This window comes from Calonectris borealis, chromosome 3 (genome assembly GCF_964195595.1).
Source record: "Calonectris borealis chromosome 3, bCalBor7.hap1.2, whole genome shotgun sequence".
Taxonomy (NCBI): domain Eukaryota; kingdom Metazoa; phylum Chordata; class Aves; order Procellariiformes; family Procellariidae; genus Calonectris; species Calonectris borealis.
Genome location: NC_134314.1, coordinates 27405194 through 27425431, shown reverse-complemented (window position 1 = coordinate 27425431; position 20238 = coordinate 27405194). Strand labels below are relative to the sequence as shown.

Here is a 20238-nt window from a genome sequence, read left to right as displayed (position 1 = left end):
TAAGATAGAAACCACTGGGGTAAGAGCAAGAAAGTTCTAATAATTCTGAAGAGAAGCCATAGGTAGAAGACAGGCTCATGTACAATTTAGGCAATTTTCTGTAAGCTCAAAGAATTCTCCAGAAGCTGAGAAAGTCATACAGAGATTATTATTTTATATTTTTAGCTTTTGTAAGTAGAGAGAAAGGTTTCTTAGAATCCTGTGCAAAGCTTGTGCTTCCAGCAACATGTAGGACTTCCTGAAGGCTAAATGCATGAATGTGCAAAGCTGGATTTCTGGAGAAGAATGCATTGAAGTCCTCAGGTGTCTGGCAGGGCCAAAGATAGTTGTGTTGTAGCTCACAGATATTGTAAAAAGATAGAGAAAATATGCCTGAGAAATGTATCAGTGGAATAAAGGCCGTAAGTAGCATAGCAGTCAAAGAAGCTATAGGAAGCTTAACAACAATGATTCAATAGGCTGGACGTAATGCAGGACCACTGAGTGACCAGCTACCCCAAACTGAATGAAAAAGAGGAAATATCATAAAGAATTTCTTGTAACCTTCCCTTTCTTGTTTTCCTAGGTGGGATTTGTCTCACCTAGCTAGATATCTAGTAACGTAGATGTCAATCTCTGAGCTAGGTACATGATATCTACTTTTTGCTTCTGCTATATAAGCATCACACTGTATTCCTCAAGGAAAAAGCTAACAATAACAACAAATGAACCCCCAACTCTCTTGAGCCTCAATGCTGTTCACTCGTAATTTGTGGCAGATACCTACTAAATATTTCACTAAACGCTTTTATGTCATTGTCTTATTTTGACATAAAATATTTGCCATCTTCAACTGAAATGGATCCTTCTGTGGCTGCAAAGAATAGTCTAACAAATCATATGAGGCAAAACTCCAAAGCTTAATTTCTGTCAACTTCTTGCTCTGACAATCCTCCATAGTGTAATTTTGAGCAAGCTGGCCAATCTGGGCCACAACCCAATGCCTCGCCACGCTGGTGCAGGGAGCTGACTTTGTGTGGGACAAAGAACTAGTCTGCATCAAGCAAAAGGGTTAGGATTGTTAAAATTGTTGCAGAGGCACATGGCTCTCTCCCTCTTTCCCAAATTCCCTGTGAAGTTGTAGCTCTGCACTGCTGCCCCACAAGGCCTTCTGTGATGTGGAAAGCCTTCTGCCATACACATACACAACAAGCAACAACAACTGACTTGAAATAGATAATCAAATGGCATCACTTGCCTGAACTATATAGAAGCCAAAGATAAAAATCTGTTATATTTAATGTCATTTGCAAACCTTGGATCTGTCTACTTATTCTTGCAATTTTTCTAATTTCACTATGGTGAGGTAGTTTTTTCAGTCCATGATTTCCATAATTTTGGGTCTTCTAAGAAAGAAGCTAAGTAACTGATCCAAAGCATTGGAAAATCTACTCTGGATTCAATAACTATGCATTTCTTCTTTAATTGCTTAACCTACCTACATAACTTAAAGTATATTTGCTTTGCTGCAGAACTAATTTGAGCATAAATATATGATAGGAAATTTAATATAGCTGCCATGAAAATGACCATGGCCCAAGAGATTTAGAAAGCTGGTAATAGAGAATCACCTCATTTTCCCATGCTTCCCATAATTTTTCTTTCCATTTGGCCAAAGCCCTAGCCTCCTACTGCATCTTTACATTGCTTTATCCTATGGGCTTTCAGAGCTTCTTTCAAAGATTGCTGTTTAGTCTCAGCTGTTAGCCTTAATGAACTATGCCTAGATTTTTTTTTTTTATGGTTACAGCTATGTGTGCAATGATTAGCAAATGGAGAGGGTAGTATGGAACCATCCTAAAGAAGCAAACACCAGTGATCTACAATGATAAGTTAATATTGATGCACAGCTGCCCAGTGGTTAACATTTGGTTTTGCTCCTCCTTGTTTGATTTCCGTCAATACAACCACACACTCTATGGCTTGGAGAACTATTTTGGGAGCTTCATATTCAACATGGAAGCATTTAGTGTTAAATCCTGAATCAAAATCTTATAATTGTCTACATTTATTTTACCATGTGATAAAGTTATTAAAAAATTTAACAATTGTACATGACACTTACTGGAGCTTCTCTCATGTTCAGCAAGGAATGAGATGGAGGGAAGGTGCCCAGGCGCTTTTTGAAACCTTCTTCCACTGTCATTCCCCAGAACTGACTGTAGTTGTCAGCTTTCCATCTTCCTCACAGACAGAAAACAAACAAACGAACGAAACCCAGGTTAGAGATACCACTCACATTAATACCTTGCTCCTTTGTAAAAGCACTGCTAACAATAACATCCAGAAATAAATCTTTCAAATTACATTTCAAAACCTTGTATTCCATATGCATGAGAAAATATTTAGTACGGACTCTTCCACTGCAAATGAGTGTAGGATGGAGCAACACATCAATATATGTAAAGTGGTGATTTGAGGTCAGCATTATGTCAGCCTGCAGGAGATGAGCATGCAATGCTTTAGAGAAGTACTGGAAAACAAGATGCTCAGTCATAACAATTACTGTTGCTTGAAGTTATGCTGAAATTATACTTCAGACCAGATGCCCACAGAGAACTAACAGCTTCATGTAGTGAGTTACATTGCCTTCAAGCTCTGGTGCACCAGCAGTGAGACACAGTTGAACCCAGCAAAAACCTTCTGCCTGAGTTTTACATCAATAGCCAGGTTGAGAGAAAGGGCTCCCTATGACTCTTCAATTATTCCCTCCCTACTCTCAGGTAGACTAGACTCAGACTGTACCATTAACACTGCAAACTGTATGCACAACAGAAAAAAAAATACCTTGCAGCCATACACATTTGGAACACACTGAAAATTATTATTACTGGAAAAGAGCTGAGCCACAGGGGAGAGCATTCCCTTTGCCCGTTTCTTTCTTGCTTGTGTACGAGGAACAAGGAGGTGGGATTCATGCTGCCCAAATGAGAAGCCTCATTACTCTTGGTCTGCCTGTAGCCAGTGAAGAGTGCAAGCACCTGAGAAATTGAGTCATATTTCAGGTGGGCTTAACCACCCCGTGGCAAACCTTACCGCTTACCACTGACAAGAGAGAGGTGAAGGGCTCCAGGTGCCTGACTTAATTGTCTATCCTAACTCAGTTGGTTTGATTGTCTGCTATGAAGCACAAAATGTTTCAGCACTGAGTCACAGCTTGAAATCTGGGCAGGCTTCATTGGTGAATTTAGCACCTCAGCTCCTAGGGAGGCAACCCCTGTATCTCTGTCTGTAAACGGCCAGCAGGCTCCCAGGGCACAGCTCTGGTGCTGGGGTGTCCCTTACCCCTCTGCGCTACCTGGAGGGGAACGAGAACTGGTAGCAAGAAAAACACCGAGCCCTGGAAAGTTCTGATATCTTGGTCCCCATTTGGCCCATCCTCTCCTCTTCCAATGCTACTTAGAGTCCTGTTATGTATAGTTTTCTCCTGTATATAGGAGAAAAAATGAGTTTAAATATCTATCCTAAGTAATAAATAAAGCAAAGAATAAGGGAAAATTATCTAAATAGCTTTTTGTGAGAAAAAAAATGGGACTAAATATGGAGAATATTTTAGATAGATGTTTACAATGTCAACTCTTACCAGCATGAGACTTTCAGTATCTTTCTGTTTAAAACTCTATAATCTGCGAGAGATTTAGGAAAGTTTCAAAGATGTACATTTACTGTCAAATTGCTGTAATGTAGTTGAGGAAGGAAGGGGTGGGCAGGACTGCATAACTTGTAATTTGCACGTACATACAATGAGCAATACAGTGATTTACAACAAAACCTTAAAATAAAAGTGTTCTCACCCATAATCTCCAGAATTGATGTTCTGAATTAAGTCTTGGCGAACAAGGCATACTTCTTTTGAACACTTCCAGAGACTTTGGAAGCATTTGCTGAAAGGGCAAGAGTATCTCTGAGCAGAAAATGAATTGTCAAAGGAAAAATATGCACTTTAACAGCAGAAGGAAGATGGAGAAAAAAAAGCGTAAACAATATAAATGTCACATAATATTTATGAAAACACAATGCTGCTTCTCGCTACTTCACTACCTAATGAATCCTAACTGGAATGAGGTGGGAAGGTTTACAGCTTGTGGGAGAGGTCGTATTTGAAATGCTTCGATGTTTGTGAGACCAAACCAGGGAAAAAAGGCAATGTCCTATAAATGAGATGTTTTGAGGAAGTTTCACTCTGGGAACCCAGAAAGGAGCCATGTGGCCATAGACACCTTGTTCCAAGGACCCTGTGGGGGCCCCAGCCCTGTTTGGGTTCTGCTGGAGCCCCCCAGGCTGCCCTGGGGCTGGAGGTGCAGGGCTGGTTTTTGGAGAGGCAAAGCAGGGAAGTGGCTCAGGCAGCCGACTGCCAGGGCCGGCAGCAGATCTCCCCCGCCTGCACTGTCTGCTCCTGTCCCAAGGCAGAGAAAGGGATGCTCAAACAGTTCATGCCTTTACTACGTAAATATACATATATATATTCTTCTCTTATGAAATGATGTAAGGTCTCATCACTCATGCCAAAGAAACAGAGGAAGATGTTCTGAAAAAATCCCCTAAACTTTAATGATATTTGTTTTGTCTGCATTCAGGTCAATGCCCAGGTCTAGGCTGAAACCATTTCGACTCAGGTCAGAGCCAGCAGATTGACTGAGCAGGAACAGAATTAGGCCAGTGAGGAGGAGATTTTAGTACTCTCATTTTCATGTCTCAATTAGAAAGCCTATTGACCTCTTGCCATTCTTTTAAGTTGGCTGTAATGTAGTTCTACAATACCTTAATACAGTACTACTCTTCCAGCCATTTTGATTTGATTACATTTAACATGAATTTAAAGATGCTCACTACCTTAATTCCTGTTTCATGACATATGCTAAATAAAATTCAATTTGCTGTTCTCTGAAACGTTACCAGGAATTGCAGTTGTCTTTAATTATTGTTCCTTCTCCGTAATATCGGCCATCTTTATAACAACCTGTCAACATAACATATAGATGTGTGAAAAAAAATAATAATTTTTGAAGTGAATTAACTCAAAACTCTTGCTACTACTGAATTAATTGGTTGTATGCGGTATGCATAAATTATTTAGTTGAAAGTTGGCAACATCTATTTCCACTTTCTTCCAAGTAATGAAGGCAGTTTGATGTATTTTAATTTTTTGCCAGGTACATTTTCATTCATAGCAAATAAAATCAGCAACAGATTCAAAACACCCACTGAAAAACAATTACATGTAAATAATAATAATTCTTCAAATAATGTTATTTTCCAGTAATAAGAAGAATACATTTCTAATAAAAATAATTTTCTAATTGGCAATTAAAAGTTTTCTAAGTTATAGAGTTTAAAAAACTAATAACTATTCCAAACCTATTGTAATATATTCTTTTTCCTTGCCAGTTTAATTCTTCTTTGAGAAACAAACAGATTAGTTATGTTTCAAGGCAAATGTATGTTTCATATACACTCCAAAACCCGGTACAAAACCTAAATCGAGTGATTATTTTTCTAAACAAATACATGCCTCCTAGTTTTTTCTTTGATAACACTTCACTGAGAAAAGACTTTGTGTGTGTTTTAAGATCTTCCACATAAACTGTGCTTGATTGTCAAAGCTTCAGTAAAAGAAAGATCCAGAATGCTTTGCTTGCATGTGCGGATTTTGGTTTGCCTATTAAACTGGTGATGCACAATGCAATTGCTCACCACCTGCCAACCGATGCCCAAGCAGCGATGCCCCTCCTCCACCAACCCCCAATTTATGTACTGAGCATGACGTCATATGGTATGGAATACTGTGTTGGTCAGTTGGGTCAGCTGTCCTGACTATGCTCCCTCCCAGCTTCTTGTGCACCTGGCAGAGCACAGGAAGCTGAAAAGTCCTTGACTAACATAAACACTACTTAGCAACAACTAAAACATCAGTGTGTTATCAACATTATTCTTGTACTAAATCCAAAACATAGAACTACACCAGCTAATAGAAGAAAAATTAACTCTACCCCAACCGAAACCAGTACACCTGTGCAGGGCTTAGGATCAAGACTGTCACAAACGTTGTACTTTTATCGCATGGGTCTTTGTTTTCCAGCCTGTTCCTCACGGTTCTTCTACTGGTGAGCCTACAAGTGGAGATCGTGTTCCTTCCCCAACTGAAAGGATTTGGAACCAGAACCCCAAATTCTCCTTTCTCCTCCATTTTCAAGAAGCTTAACCCGTATTTCATATTAATATAGTGTTGACTTGCATTTGCACTACATCATGCTTTTTCCCCCCTACAAGTGTGAGGAAGGCCATCCCCCTCTCATGGCAAGGGCTGGTGTTTGTCTGCCCAGACATACACACGTATGCCTCGGCTGCCTAGACCTCCTTTATTGTCAGGAGAGAAATACGCACTTCGAAGCCATGGCTAACTTCATACCAAAGTGCAGAAGTAGACTAGAGCTGATGAATTAATTATAAGTGCCTATCTTTCCTTGTTAGTCATACAGCAGGCTATGTTAGCTAGCGCAGACGTAGGCGAGAGATATCCCACCTAAGCAGTCTCAGGCCCAAAGTGTCTGCTCGAATTCAGCTTCTGCTAAGATCCGAGACATTTTTCGGAGAATACCCAAAGCAAATTACTTAAGTGTCACAGTTTGTCACAGTCTGCCACAAAGTCAGCATCAGACAGTAGCTGGAAGGGGGCATCAAGCAAGATATTTCAAATATATTGAGGGAAGGCAGCATGGATGCAGCCTCTGAGCCACAGGACGGAGCCTCGGTGGAGCTCTGCTGGCAGGCCTCACCGCCCATGCCCGAGAAAAAATGCAAACCTGGACAAGTACAGAAGAAGCTTTCTAATAATGGATGCTTAGGGAATTGATGATTAAAACAATACAGTTTCTTTAGTCTATCCAAATTAAGACTTAGAGGGCGAGGAGTGCTGCCTGAGGCATCAGTGGAAGAGAGCAGAGATATCTAAGCTAAAAGACACTGTTTGCATGAGAACACAGTGGGATTGTCTGGCCGTGAATATATTAGGTTGCAATATTAATATATTAAGCGGGAAATTAATTAATTTGAAGATGCAGCCTGATGACTTTGTGAATGGGATTATACGATGTGAAAATCATGATTGGAAGGAAGAGTATTTGATAAACGAGGCCTTCCCTCCCAGTCCAGCGTTCCTATACCCTTACAGTTCTTCCTTCATTTGCCCCCAGTATGGATGTAAGTACTACCGCCAGTGAAATGTCTCCAGGTTTACTCACTTGTAGGTGACTGTGTAGTGTAAAAACAATTAGCAAACTCTCTGGATGTCACTTTTATACCACCACCAGGGTGAGATCCAGTGTGTGGACTCTGACAGGGCTTTTTGTACCATCAGAGTAATTGAAACAAAAAGATAAAATAAATAATAAATACAGTCAAAAAATAAAACTCTAACAGTTCTTCTAATAACAAAAATTAAAATAATAATAATAAAAAAATCCAGAACTTCTATTCGGTATGTCAGGCAGGAATGTGCACGGTTTCTTCTGAAACTACAGGGGAAAGCCAGCAAAACGTACTGAATGATGGGTTCATAAAGGCAAAGTCAAAGCAGTTCCACATAGTTAAATCAAGACTGGTCCCCACCCTGGTGCACACCCATGGAAGAAGTCACAGCGTGGCTTACTGCTGCCGTGCACCACGCCAGTGAATAGACGGGGATCCAGACATAAAGCTCCGAGCACTTTTATTGCTGTTCATTCCAGCCCATGTAAAGCACTTCTGTTTATTGGTTTGTTTAAAGTAATATGACTCAGGAAGCACTGAGAGCAAAACCACGGGCAACCAAAAGATCAAAATCTTCCAGGTGAAAAGTACTTTGGCATATGTGGTCTTCTAGTGCTCAAATAATTCTTAGCCAAAGGCAGAAGTGTAGTCACAGTTACTAGAAGTCAGCTAATATACTTGTATCATTTCTAAAAATGCTTCATAGTTTGCTTAATCTTCAGACATTCAGTTTTTTCCCAGTTTTTTCCTTCCAATTTCATTCTCTCTTCCCTGTTCCTCAGATGTTTCAGTTCTAGAAAGTTCCTTCTGAGTTATATTTTTTTTTCTGCTGTATTTTGGCTGCTTTGTTATTCTTCTTTTACCCTTTAAATTACTTGTATAACAAATCTCAAATAAATAGATTTTAAAATGCTGCAGACTTTCCATTAATGAAGAACTTTAAGGATCAGAAAAACAGGACCTTATTTTGAGATGAGATATATAAAGAAAAGATATAAGCTCACCTATAGGACAAATAAAGGTGCCTGAATAGAGTAAATATAATTGCTACCCCTGGCAGATATGTACAGTCCAGGAGTTACAAAACACTGAACACACATGCAAAAAACTGGATTAAGAAAGGTGGTAAAAATATTACCCCTCACCTGTTCCCTTATCTAAGCCTTCTGTTATATTTTTACCTTTTAGAGGTAGACCTATGGCAGGGCCCACGTGGCAAACTGCTGCGGGTATTGTAGTGATTCGTTTCCGTGAAACGGTTTGCCAAACTAGACCCGCAGGCTGTCGCTCTGGAGCAGAAACGCTGCTAAATGTTTATGTAGAGCTTACGACAACAATCCCCTGATCTGTTGGAAATAATATACACCACTGCACCAAATAAATATGAAACAAATGTCTTTATTTACATATCACAGAACATTCTTTTAGATGATTAGAAACACTTTGGAAAATCAAATTTGTTTTACAGCATTTCTGTCACTCCCTCTTATCAGATTTTAGCTGCATGCCTGGCTTAAAAGCACAGCCTCCTGAAGAGCTTGTGGTCTGAGTGCTGGAATGCAAGCAGCAGGGTTATTGCAAAGAAACGTTAATTTTAAAAAGTTATGGTGGTGTCTTTGTTGATGTTAGGCTTTTGAAAATTTCGTACAGTCTCCACATTTTCAGTTAGATTTGGTCTACCAATAGTAAGAAGCTGCATAGTCTTAAAATCCACTATTCTAAATTTTTCTCACCAGCAGAGATTTGGCCCATGCAGGAATCAAGGGAGGACCAGCTGTTTGTAGATAATTTTTTTGCAATCTCTAGTTCAAAAAAAAATAGACTGAGTTTAGAGTAGTCCTGGAGGAACTTCTACTACAAACTAACTAGTAAGAAATTAAAATATGCCAGAAATCCTTGTTCTAACCACATCCCTTCACCTACTCCTGCACCTGAGCTGTTACAGGAAAAATGGTGTCCCACAGGAAAGCTATGCTGGATCAAACCCGTTGCAGAATACCTCACAGCAGTATCATTCAGGATAATCCTCAATTTTCTTGACGATTTGTTGGTACTGATGGATATAAAGATTTAGATGTTGCTGTACATTTTATGTTAATCTGTGAAGATCTATCGAAATTGATGAGATGATTACTCAAATTTTGTTCCAATGAGGTTATCTCTGAGAAGTTGCAGGTAAAACAGAGGTTCTGTCCAGCAGAAATATGATCTAACCAATGCTAAAAATCAGACAAAAAAATAACAGCAATCATAATTCTTACTCCAGTTTCATACTCAGTGTCTTTGTCCACTATGTCTTAATCACATTTTTAGGATGTATACACTATATATACTGATTAATCAGTAATTTTACTTCCAAGTATATTTTTATTGTGATGCCAAGTGAGCATTTTCTCTATACGTACCCGATGTTGGAGGTGGCCAAGGCTCGTCTGACCTCGTGGGCTCAACGGGCTTATCACAAACTTCCCAGTAGTCAGCACAACAGTCTACAGGGCCAGGAGAACCTGAGGCACAGAACTGGTCACAGTAACATATAGCTGCTTTGGAGACGATGTTAAAGCTGCAGTCATCATCTCTTCCTGTGCAGCAGCCTCGTATCCTGCAGGACCTTCCCTGATACAGACTCCTTTTTAGCCGCTTTGCAGAACCGCCATCTTCAACAGAGTAAAGTCCTCGGGGGAAATTTCTTCTAAAATCAAGCTGCTTTGCCATCCAAACTTCACTTGCAATGCAATATAAGAGCAAAATCTGACTTTTGAGCCACATCCTTCTGCCTCTAGCAGCCTTTTTTAAGGCTCTCTGTGCTTCACTTTATCAGTAAATGTCCGTTTACTGTAGGTGTAATACCTTCAGTTAGTATTCAGAGAGAAACCTGAACAGAAAGCTCCAGGGTATGGTTTTCTAGGAAGACTCCATATGTGTTAATTATTAGTCAGACATGTTGTAAACTGATTTATTTGCCCAAGATACAGAGATACTGGAAACAGAGCCACAACTATGTATTCATCATTATGAAATGTTGGGTGCATTCTTTTGCAAGTGAGAAAGTTTATAGTAAAGATTCCAGAATATATAGAATATACATGATCCAATATTTTAGTTCTATACTTGTAACTTCTAAAATCAAAACAATGTGAGGAATGAGTACATGGTGTCAAAGGAAGCTCTCTTTTTTTCAAGCTTTATTTACCTGTAACTAGTATGTTCTCCATATGACTGGAAACTATATAACACTTAGATTGTATTTCATCTACATTTTCCTTTCTGATATACAGAGCTATCACTGCAGTAAACTTATCCTGCATCCCCCATTCCAGTCGTGTTTCCAGTTCTCTAGCTTAGCTTTATATGCTTAATTTTGCACTGTTTTACTGTGGGCAAATTAAAAAAAGTCAGGTGATATTCAGTATATTACCCAAAGATATTCTTTTAAGGTTTGCATTTCTTTAGTCAAAATAAACTTGGTAATCATTTGTAAGTAGTGTAATAAATACCCACTGATGAGTGCTCATTCCTGTTTAAAAAGGAAATGGCTGTGTTAATAAAACCAAAAAGAAAAACAGAGCAGATATCAAAAGATATGTCTAACAGCTTTTGCTACTTGATCTATGATCTCCAGTTTTTTCAACAGCAGACCTAAAGAAATATACATGGTACTGTTGCCAAAACTTCAAAAATTCAGAAAAAAGCAGCAAAGAACTTTGAAGTTCCTAGCAGAGGTAACAGGTAAGACTAAATTGCAAAAGCTATCGTAGTTTGAAATCTGAACAGTTACAAGACAATTTAAGTCTCCAAAGCTGAACAAGCAGGAGTAAAAACCATTTGTAGAAAATGAGAGGAACCTGGAGAAGTTAATGGCAGGCTGTTTTCGCGGGAATGAAGGGAATCTTTCCCTTTGTGACTTCAACGGGGCTGTTCAGTGCTGCAGGAAGTCATAGCATCAGAGGGTGCTACTTTTGAAAGCACAGCTGGCAGCACAGCTGGTTTGTATGCATTGCCATAAGTGGCAGAGACATTAAGAGGGAATATGTGTGCGTGTTTAAACATACATGAGTTTGTAATCCAAACATTCAAGTCTTTAATACAATTTCTTGCCAGCAGTGCTTTTATTGGACCTGCCTCCCACACTGTCCCCACCACAGCTAAAGAACTGCGGATGAGGAAAAATTGCATCAGACCACACGACTTTTATTTTTCTCTGTTGCAAGCAATCTTCTGTGTGGAAGTTAATAGAAAGGCCAAGGTCAGCAACATGCAATCACTGTACATCACATAATAGGACATAAATCTTAACCTTCAAATTTGCTCTGTGTTTTTTTTATTAAGTTTTGTTTATGAGACAAAAATCTGGACAACGTTAAGTCTGTCACTGACTGCTATAATGCATCAAATATAACGTGAGGAAAATGACAGAAGACATGTTCATGGAAACTCAAGTGAAATACTTACTAGAAATGATAATCCAGTTCTTTTTCTTATGTCTATGCGGCTTCATCAGTTCCAAGAGAATGACTTCTGATTTGCACTGACATTAACAAAATGCAAATCTTCTTTGTTATTACAGATCCTTGGAAATAATTTTACAAAGTTATCTCCTTGCTCTGGAAGCATAAGAAAGAAAAAAAACTACCGTATGTGACAAATGTTATCAGCCAGTCAGATTAAGTGAACAGGCATATCTGTGTTTTAAGTTACAGACCTCTGGTTTCATTTGTTTTTGTTTAGTGGGGTTTTTTTAATTTTCAACTTTAAAGACTTGCTGATGATAAACCAGAGGCAGGGGATTTGCTTGGAAATGACATGAGCTCAGGAATGAGATTTCTTTTAAAGGAATGTGAAAATGTAACTTATGCTTCTAAACAGCTTTGTTTTGTGACACAAGAAACCATGCTGATACTTGATAAAATTCAATTCCCATTTGTTGGCATGGGTTCAAACCTCAAAAAAAACCCCACAAATCTATTCTGTTGTGGTTCAGCACATATTTTTATTTCAGTAGTTTCCTTTGTAAGCAAAAATAGCTCTATGTTCACTGTATGAAAGCATGTGTTGATTTACCTGTAATTATTTAGTAACAGTTAAACATGATCCTTTTTCTCTATTGAAGATTAACTTATTCCAAGCATAACAGCCCTGCTAAGCTTTTCAGCTAGGGTCTTAGTCCTAGTTCTAGTCTTCACAATTAAGTACAAAAATATCTGACTTGTAACTGTTTCAGCTCTACATGATATCTATCCTTGAGCTTCAAAAAACACCACACATTTAGTGGGAATTCAAGTATTAATATCACTGAACACTTGGTGGAGTAACAGATAAAAACCAGGGTAAAATGTCCAAGAATCTATTTAAAGCTGGTGCAGGATTATTCCACAGCCTTTCTTTCAAAAGTCTCCCTGATTTGTCTGAATGAGCTTATTAGACACCATAAAATCTCATTTCTAATCACCTTCAGAGTACAGGTGATAGCACTGGCCGGTGAGGCTCTGGGTGCTGAAGGTCACTCCCAGGACGGATGGCATAGCCCACCCTATCAGAAGACCGCGGCACCTTTCCCTCTCCTGGCTGCTGCAAGCGGGCTGGGGTCAAGCCTGGCGTCCAGACCCAGAGGGAGAATTGCGGTACTGTTACCTTGTTACCAGGAAAATGAAGTGACTCTTGGCCAGTTTAGGAAGAAACCAGGACCCCAGACCCCAGTTCAGTCATTTGCCAGTAGACACGACTCAGTGCATCAGAGAGCCCGTGTAATTGTTTATCTGCAGTTTAAATTCTGCAACGATACGGGCCATCCCTTTCTTTGAACTTAAATGGAAACTTAACTGATGACTCCTTGCACAAAATATCACTAATTTGTAATGGCTGCAATAGTTTATACTTACTACTCTTTATTATTAATAGCTGCAATGCAGTAAAAGTTTTTTAAGCAAACTCACTTCACCAGAATTATTATTCCACAATGTCCTCTCTCTCCCATGTACTAAAGACAGAACAGGATTCACCCTCCCAAGCTGTGAGTGACTAGCTCCTAGATGTGTTTATGCAGAGAAAAGCTGTGTGTTGAAGTGATTTTCTCACTGTCACTTTGGTCTCCATGTTTGGAGCAGGCGCAGGAATGGGGGTTCTTTCACCCTGTTTGGCAACAGCCCAGCAGCTCATTGCTGTGTGTTGTTGGCACAGTATCAAGCAGTGCCACTTTTAATTCAAACATTTCAGGGGTGCCTATCTCAATTCTTATGATGCTAATCCAGGTTACATGTACAGTTCCTCAGATATTTAAATCAACAGATTTAGGGTCAAAGTCAGAGGTAGAGGAAGAGAAACTGACCCCAGTTGCCCATGCCAAAGAAATCCCATTTCTCACACATACAGATTCACACACACAAGTGCTCAAGCACTCAGAGTCAACAACCGCAGGTTAAAGAAGATGACTTTATAGGTATTACATGGTACTAAGTGGTTGCTACAGCCTCATAGCCTTTTCACTCTTCCCACCACACTAATACACCACGGATGCTTCCCACCCCAGCTGCATTGCTTGGTCGAGGCAACAGGTGCCGTCTCATTCTTCTTATTGTCAGCCATGCTCCAGCATTGCCCTGAGATCAGCCCGCTCTGGGCTCAGTTAAGTAAATACACGTGAAGAATGGGGGAACCTGTGCATGAACCAGTACAGTATGCATGCAGCCTTATAGCTGCAAGTGCCCTCCTAAACAGTGCTTCACTAGGGCTTGCAGAATGGCTAACAGCAGTCACTGGCTTACATCTGGATAGGAACCGCGCAGGAGACACAACCGGGCATGGAAATCTTGGCAGTGGCCCCATCATGTCATGGGCCACGTGCCACCTTCGTTATGCTGTCAGTGCGGATTATTGTGGACAGGCCTGTGCATGGCTGTGCATAGCTTCAGAGAGGTGATGCTTGCAGCGAGCTTGCCAATCCCAGACCTCACCAACCAGTTAGAGGTGAAGGAGAAGGGGAACATATTGTATTTCCCTGTCAGTATGAGCTCTCAGAAGGTGTAATGTTGTCTTGCTTGGCAGATGTGTACCTACTGGTGTTCATCTCAAATGTGCGGCCCTATGTGATCCCACCAGTGGATGTTGGCGCCCCAAGTTTAAACTCTTCTCTTGACCATGTGTGCTGGTTTTGGCTGGGATACAGTTAATTTTCTTCATAGTAGCTAGTATGGGGCTATGTTTTGGATTTGTGCTGAAAACACTGCTGTTAACAGAGGAATGTTCTTGTTACTGCTGAGCAGTGCTTACACAGAGTCAAGGCCTTTTCTGCTTCTCACCCCACCCCACCACGAGTGGGCTGGGGGTGCACAAGAAGCTGGGAGGGGACACAGCTGGGACAGCTGACCCCAACTGACCAAAGGGATATCCCATACCATATGACGTCATGCTCAGCATACAAAGCTGGGGGAAGAAGAAGGAAGGGGGGGACGTTCGGGGTGATGGCGTTTGTCTTCCCAAGTAACCGTTACGCGTGATGGAGCCCTGCTTTCCTGGAGATGGCTGAACACCTGCCTGCCGATGGGAAGCAGTGAATGAATTCCTTGTTCTGCTTTGCTTGCATGCACGGCTTTTGCTTTACCTATTAAAGTGTCTTTATCTCAACCCACAAGTTTTCTCACTTTTACTCTTCTGATTCTCTCCCCCATCCCACTGTGGGGGAGTGAGTGAGCAGCTGGGTGGTGCTTAGTTGCCAACTGGGGTTAAACCATGATACATGGGTAGACTGACAAGGGCAGAGGCAGAAGTAGCCTCCCAAACCAATACTAGAAACCTGAACAGGTTTTCCGTGTGCCTACCATTAGCCTACCACCAAGCAGGCTTAGAGGCACTTCGGATACGTATTAAGTTTGGCGTTATTGCAATGTGAGTGTCACCAGTCCACTTCTAGTGAAGCCAGCTTGCAGCAGGCTCTTCCCTTAACTCATAAGCTGCCTCGTGCCATTTGCTTTGGGGTGTATGACTTGACTTGTGCAGACATAGCCTAGGATTGCCCTGTGTATGGCTAGATACTCCTCCTTGCATAAGTGAGAGCAGTCTTACATAGAAATCACCAGCTCATTTTTGTTCAGACATCTTTTACAATGTACGAAGAGATGCTGGAAGAATGATATATGCAACTTATTAATATGAAACAATTATGCCTTGGCTAATGCACACACTAGATAGCCACTATTAACGTGCTCACCCATCCCAGTAAGACAGCCAGTGAGCCTGTGCAGGGCAGGCAAGCATCAGTTGGGTGGGGACTGGGCTTCTTGATCCTCATAACAGGCTGATCCTCAGTGTTGCTGAGTTGCCACTTCCTGATTCTCTGTTTTTAAGGATTTTTTATGCCTTAAGGTATAGATTTTTCCCTTTTGTATCCTTGAGCTGCTACTGTTACCCTTTCAACAAAATGCTTTTCTTTGTGCTTTCACTTCTCTCATTTTGCATAGCTTTAGCTTGTGAACTTCCTGATCTTTAAGCAATTTTCTCATTAAAACTGAGTCAAGATCACAGAGCTGTGCCACACTGAACCAGGCTTTGGGTCCCAGACAGCTGAATCCTTGGGCCAAGGGCTGCCCTTAGTCTAATGCAGCAACCCAATTTCCTCAAGTAATGAATTCTGACCCTCCTTCCCATGGCCCATTCTGTGTCACTGCCCAGGTACATCCCCTGTGCTAGGCAAATCTCCCTTCTCACCACCTGGGCCAACTTTAGTAAGTCTTTTTTTGCCAGCTGAGGTGTGCACATAGCAGCAACGAAACACCAGAAGCATGCATAGGATGAGGTGAACACTGTGTATCAGACTTCATGTTAGCCTGGAGATGAGGGAAAATGGGGACCACAGGCCCTCGCTAAACACAGGCAATCATTGTGATCCTGACAAGAATGTATATTTTACTGGAAAAAATAATGAATAAAAGCAGGGTAAAGGCATCAGAACTTGGACTAAATATATTACACTTTTGAATAAGCAGCATCTGTTAATTTTATAGTATTACTGAAAAAGCAATCATTTTTTCGTGTTGAGTTTTGCTCTTTATAATCTCTCCTTAAAAGATTTTTTTCTCTTAATACTTTTTCCACTGGTTTCTCAGGATAGAATCCTAGACTATAATTGCCAATATGCTCTCTTTTTTCATTCATAGATGGAAGCTGTTTGAACAGATAGAGAAAATGTTTTTTAAAGTATGCACAGAGGAACAAACTCACAAACCCAGAGGTCAACAAAAAGACTCCTCTTTTACCCTTCCTATAGTCCCGGTAGTTCTTTCTCTTGCTTGTGTTCCTTCCACCTATGGGCTTCAGTCTATCACCGGGGCTAATTTAAAGCTAAAACATGCCATGTGAATAATTTTCTTGGCTAGACATGCTAGATGGGCTTTGGACTTTACAAAAATGAAATTTAAGAGGAAAAGAAAGTTGGGTTTGAAACAAACTCAGAACAAAGCAAGTGCTTTGAAAAAATGGGCAGACTTTTGAGAATCACACAGATCATGCTGGTTCTAAACATGAATTTGGCCCACTTCAGTGCTTGACTGAAAAGAATAAATACTATTAGGTCCTTAGTGGGTAGACCTATTACACCTTTTACAATATTTATAACATTTATAGCTATAGATGTGTTTATATGTATGCTTTTTTTTTTTTTTTAGTTTTCAATACATTTTTGTTATATTTACCTATATATATTGATTTCCGTCCCCAGGAACTCTCTCTTGAACTCACCAAAATGCTTTTCTCAATAATTTTTTTGCCATCTGGTTAATGGATATGCTGTCCACAAAATGTACACACTTAACTTCTATTATTTTTCCATTGAGAAAAGAAACTAATACAAAAACAAAGGTTATATATCTATCAATCTGTTCATGACATTTTGAAGGACGTGTGTGCTCCTGTAAGAAAAATGTGTGTTTTACCTATATAGAGAGACTCACTGTTTGCTGAACTTCACTTCTGTTTTTACAGTTCCACAGCTCAACAGTTTAAGTGCCAGCTGGACTGAAATTACACCAGGTCCAATAGTGCAAGAGGCTGAGTAGTCTAAGGACTATTCCATTTAAATTGATTTTAATTTTAATGTTTAACTGATGATAATATTTTATAAATTAAAATATTATCGCATTAATTTAATGAAAGCAGCAGCATGTCTGTGGGACTGACACAAACGTGAATAATTCCTGGAGTATTTCACAAAACATAAGTGTCTGTGTGGTGGCAAAATGTCATCAAGGTTAAGAGCATGGGAGCATTCCGATGATGCTGGCATTTGTTCTCAGGTATTTGAAATATGTGGAGCTAGATTTACAGGAGTAAAAATAAGAATCACAGCAAACACTTAGCAACAAAAATATGGCTTTATTTAATGTCAACATTTATATTATTTCTAAAGAAAATATGCTGTGTTATTTTGGGCATCTCTTAAACCAGCAAGCACTTCAAGAAGTTATATTTCAATATGGCACATTCATGTGTGTATCTCTGGGGTTAATTATGCTAGTACATAAGATTAACTCTTGAAAGAATATTTGATTGTTATTACTGCTTTACAGTTAGCATCCTCAAAGCAATTTTTTTTTTAAATGGTGCTTTAAATAACATTTGTGCCGTGGATTCCTTCTGAGTATAGACACAGGCCTCAAAATACTCTGCAGTTTTAGCTCTTGATCCTAATTCGGGGCTGCAAAAGAAGAGTTTTTGCATGAACACAAGTAGTAAAAAAACAGATTAGTAAACTGTAAAACATGCACTCAGGTCACTTAGTTTTCCTAATTTATACGACCTGGTGATCTGACTAAAAATGTAACTCACACAGTTTCACAGAAAAAGAGGCTTGAAGAAATATTCAGCCACCTCATTTGTGCTATAGCTGTTGGAGAAGATGACAGTTGGCAGACCAAACCTACCTTGTGAGATGCTTGCCTGTCTTTGCAGCAGCCTGAGGTAAACAGAGTACTTAAATTTCCACGTAGCTGCAACTGCCCAAATTCCAAACTAAATCTCTCTTCCTGAAATTCAGGCCCATTTCTTTTTCTCCTACTCTCAGGAAGGGTGGAGAAGTCACTAATATGCCTTTATAACAGCCCATTATGAAGAGATATAAACTGCTGTACCTCTGCTCTCTCCTTATTTCTTTTCTTCTGTGTGAAGACACTGAAACCATTACATCTTTTCTGAAGCTCTCATTTGTTTTCCATATCCCATGCAACTGATTCTTCACTAACACTGAACAGAGATGAGTAATTACCTCCACCATATTATAAGCACTCCCTTCAACATCTTCCTTGAGTGGCTTTTTTCTTAAGAGCATCGCCTCTTCAACTCAGATTCGGTTTGTGGTCCCCTGTAATCCCCAGGTTCTCTCCTGAAGTATTATTTTAGTTCCTTTTCTGTCTGTCCTTTTCATATTTCCTTGGGTTTGCCTTCAATTAATTTTATCATATTGATTTCAAGCCATTCCTCTAACGTAAGTGACATTTTTAAAATTCTAATCCTGCCTTCCAAGCTGCTTGCAGGTCCTCCCAAATGGGCATTATCTGTAAATTTGGTAAGCTTACTGTCCATGTGATCGAGCAAGTAATTAATGGCAATGTTTTATGGTGCTAGAGCTACAAGACAGTGTTATGGAAGCCTGTATGAGATGTTTTCCCACTTTGGCAACAAATGATTGTTCTCAGAGTCCAGCTTTCCAATCAGTTGCACATCTACCTTATGTGAATTTAATTTAGTCCCTATCTGCTTTGCTTGCTTATGAATGTCATGTGGGTCTGTGTCGAAGATATGCTGTATCAAATACGTTCCCTATATCTGTTTTGCTGTCAAAGAAGGAAATGAGATCAACTTGATAGGATTTGTTTCTGACACGTCCCTGTGCAAGTCCTCTTATCTCCTTACTATTCTCTAGATGCCTACAAATGGGTTGTTTAATACTTTGTTCCAGTGTCTTGAAAATGCTTTTAGGACTGACTTTTCTGTAATTCTTTAGATTTTCTTTTCCTCCTTTGTTAGATATGACATCGTGTTTGCCTTTCTCCAGTTTTCTGGGAACTTACTCATCCTGCTAATCACTAGTGTTTGAGAAATTGTTTTGGTTAAGTATTTTAAGGGTAAGATTCATTACACTGTGCCATCCTGAATATTCCAATTTATCTCAGTATTCCTTCAGGTGTTCTTTTCCTATTCTCTCCATGATCCTACTCCCAAATTCTTAATAATAACTGAAATAAAATTTTAGTAATAATTAACCTTTTTTGTGAAGACTGAAACAAAAATAAAGACATTGAACATGTTAGCCTTTTCTATATCACCTGTTTGCTGACCTCTCTTGTTAAGTACTACATTATACCTGTTCTCAAGCATAGCGTGTTATTTGCAATATAGTATTGTTTAACTCTAGCAAACCATTCATTTTAATGGCACTATGTGGTTATGCACTCAAATATAAAATAATATTCATCTTATATCAATGACATTACTTCACAATCTAATTCCAGACCATACCTCAATTTCTTCCAACTGTTTGATTGCATCCCACTTAAAATTAATTCAGTTGTGACTTTATTCTGTGATGCTAGGAAGTGGAATTATTCTGTATTGGTAATTATTAATAGAAAATCATTCACCAAACATAGCCAGCTTATTATCCAAACACTAAATTGTATAGCTAAAACATCCTATCATCTTTTTAAACAGAACAATAAAAATTTGTTAAAGTGACACTAAAGAAGTAGTTACATATTCAAAGTGTGACTGTAATCAAGTCAGAAAAATAGTAATACTCACCATCATAGCTAAAAAGAACCTCTTTCATTGGCAACCTATAGAAAAAAGGGAAATAAAAGGTGAAAACAAAATGTAGAGGAGAATAAAAACTGCAGTATGTTAAGCAGGCACAGTTCTACAAACTGTGGACAATTTCATACAGCACCTTGTCTTTTAAAAACATTG

The 20238-nt window shown here is 39.5% G+C and overlaps 2 protein-coding genes across 4 annotated transcripts in view; both read right to left on the bottom strand.

Annotated features, from left to right (window-relative positions):
* Positions 1–10088, bottom strand: part of TINAG (tubulointerstitial nephritis antigen) — a 47766-nt gene extending 37678 nt beyond the window's left edge. The window contains exons 1-4 of the mRNA XM_075145243.1: positions 9693–10088; positions 4936–4999; positions 3834–3923; positions 2105–2219 (exon numbers count right to left, since the gene is read on the bottom strand). Coding sequence (XP_075001344.1) covers positions 2105–2219; positions 3834–3923; positions 4936–4999; positions 9693–10056 — 633 coding nt within the window. The 5' untranslated portion in view covers positions 10057–10088. The remainder of the gene's footprint in view (positions 1–2104; positions 2220–3833; positions 3924–4935; positions 5000–9692) is intronic.
* A 7543-nt stretch (positions 10089–17631) lies between these two features.
* MLIP (muscular LMNA interacting protein) overlaps positions 17632–20238 on the bottom strand; it is a 103875-nt gene continuing 101268 nt past the window's right edge. For all 3 annotated transcript variants that reach the window (XM_075148027.1, XM_075148029.1, XM_075148028.1), the window contains 2 exons: positions 20074–20108; positions 17632–17971 (listed from right to left, as the gene is read on the bottom strand). In XM_075148027.1, coding sequence (XP_075004128.1) covers positions 20082–20108 — 27 coding nt within the window. In that variant the 3' untranslated portion in view covers positions 17632–17971; positions 20074–20081. The remainder of the gene's footprint in view (positions 17972–20073; positions 20109–20238) is intronic.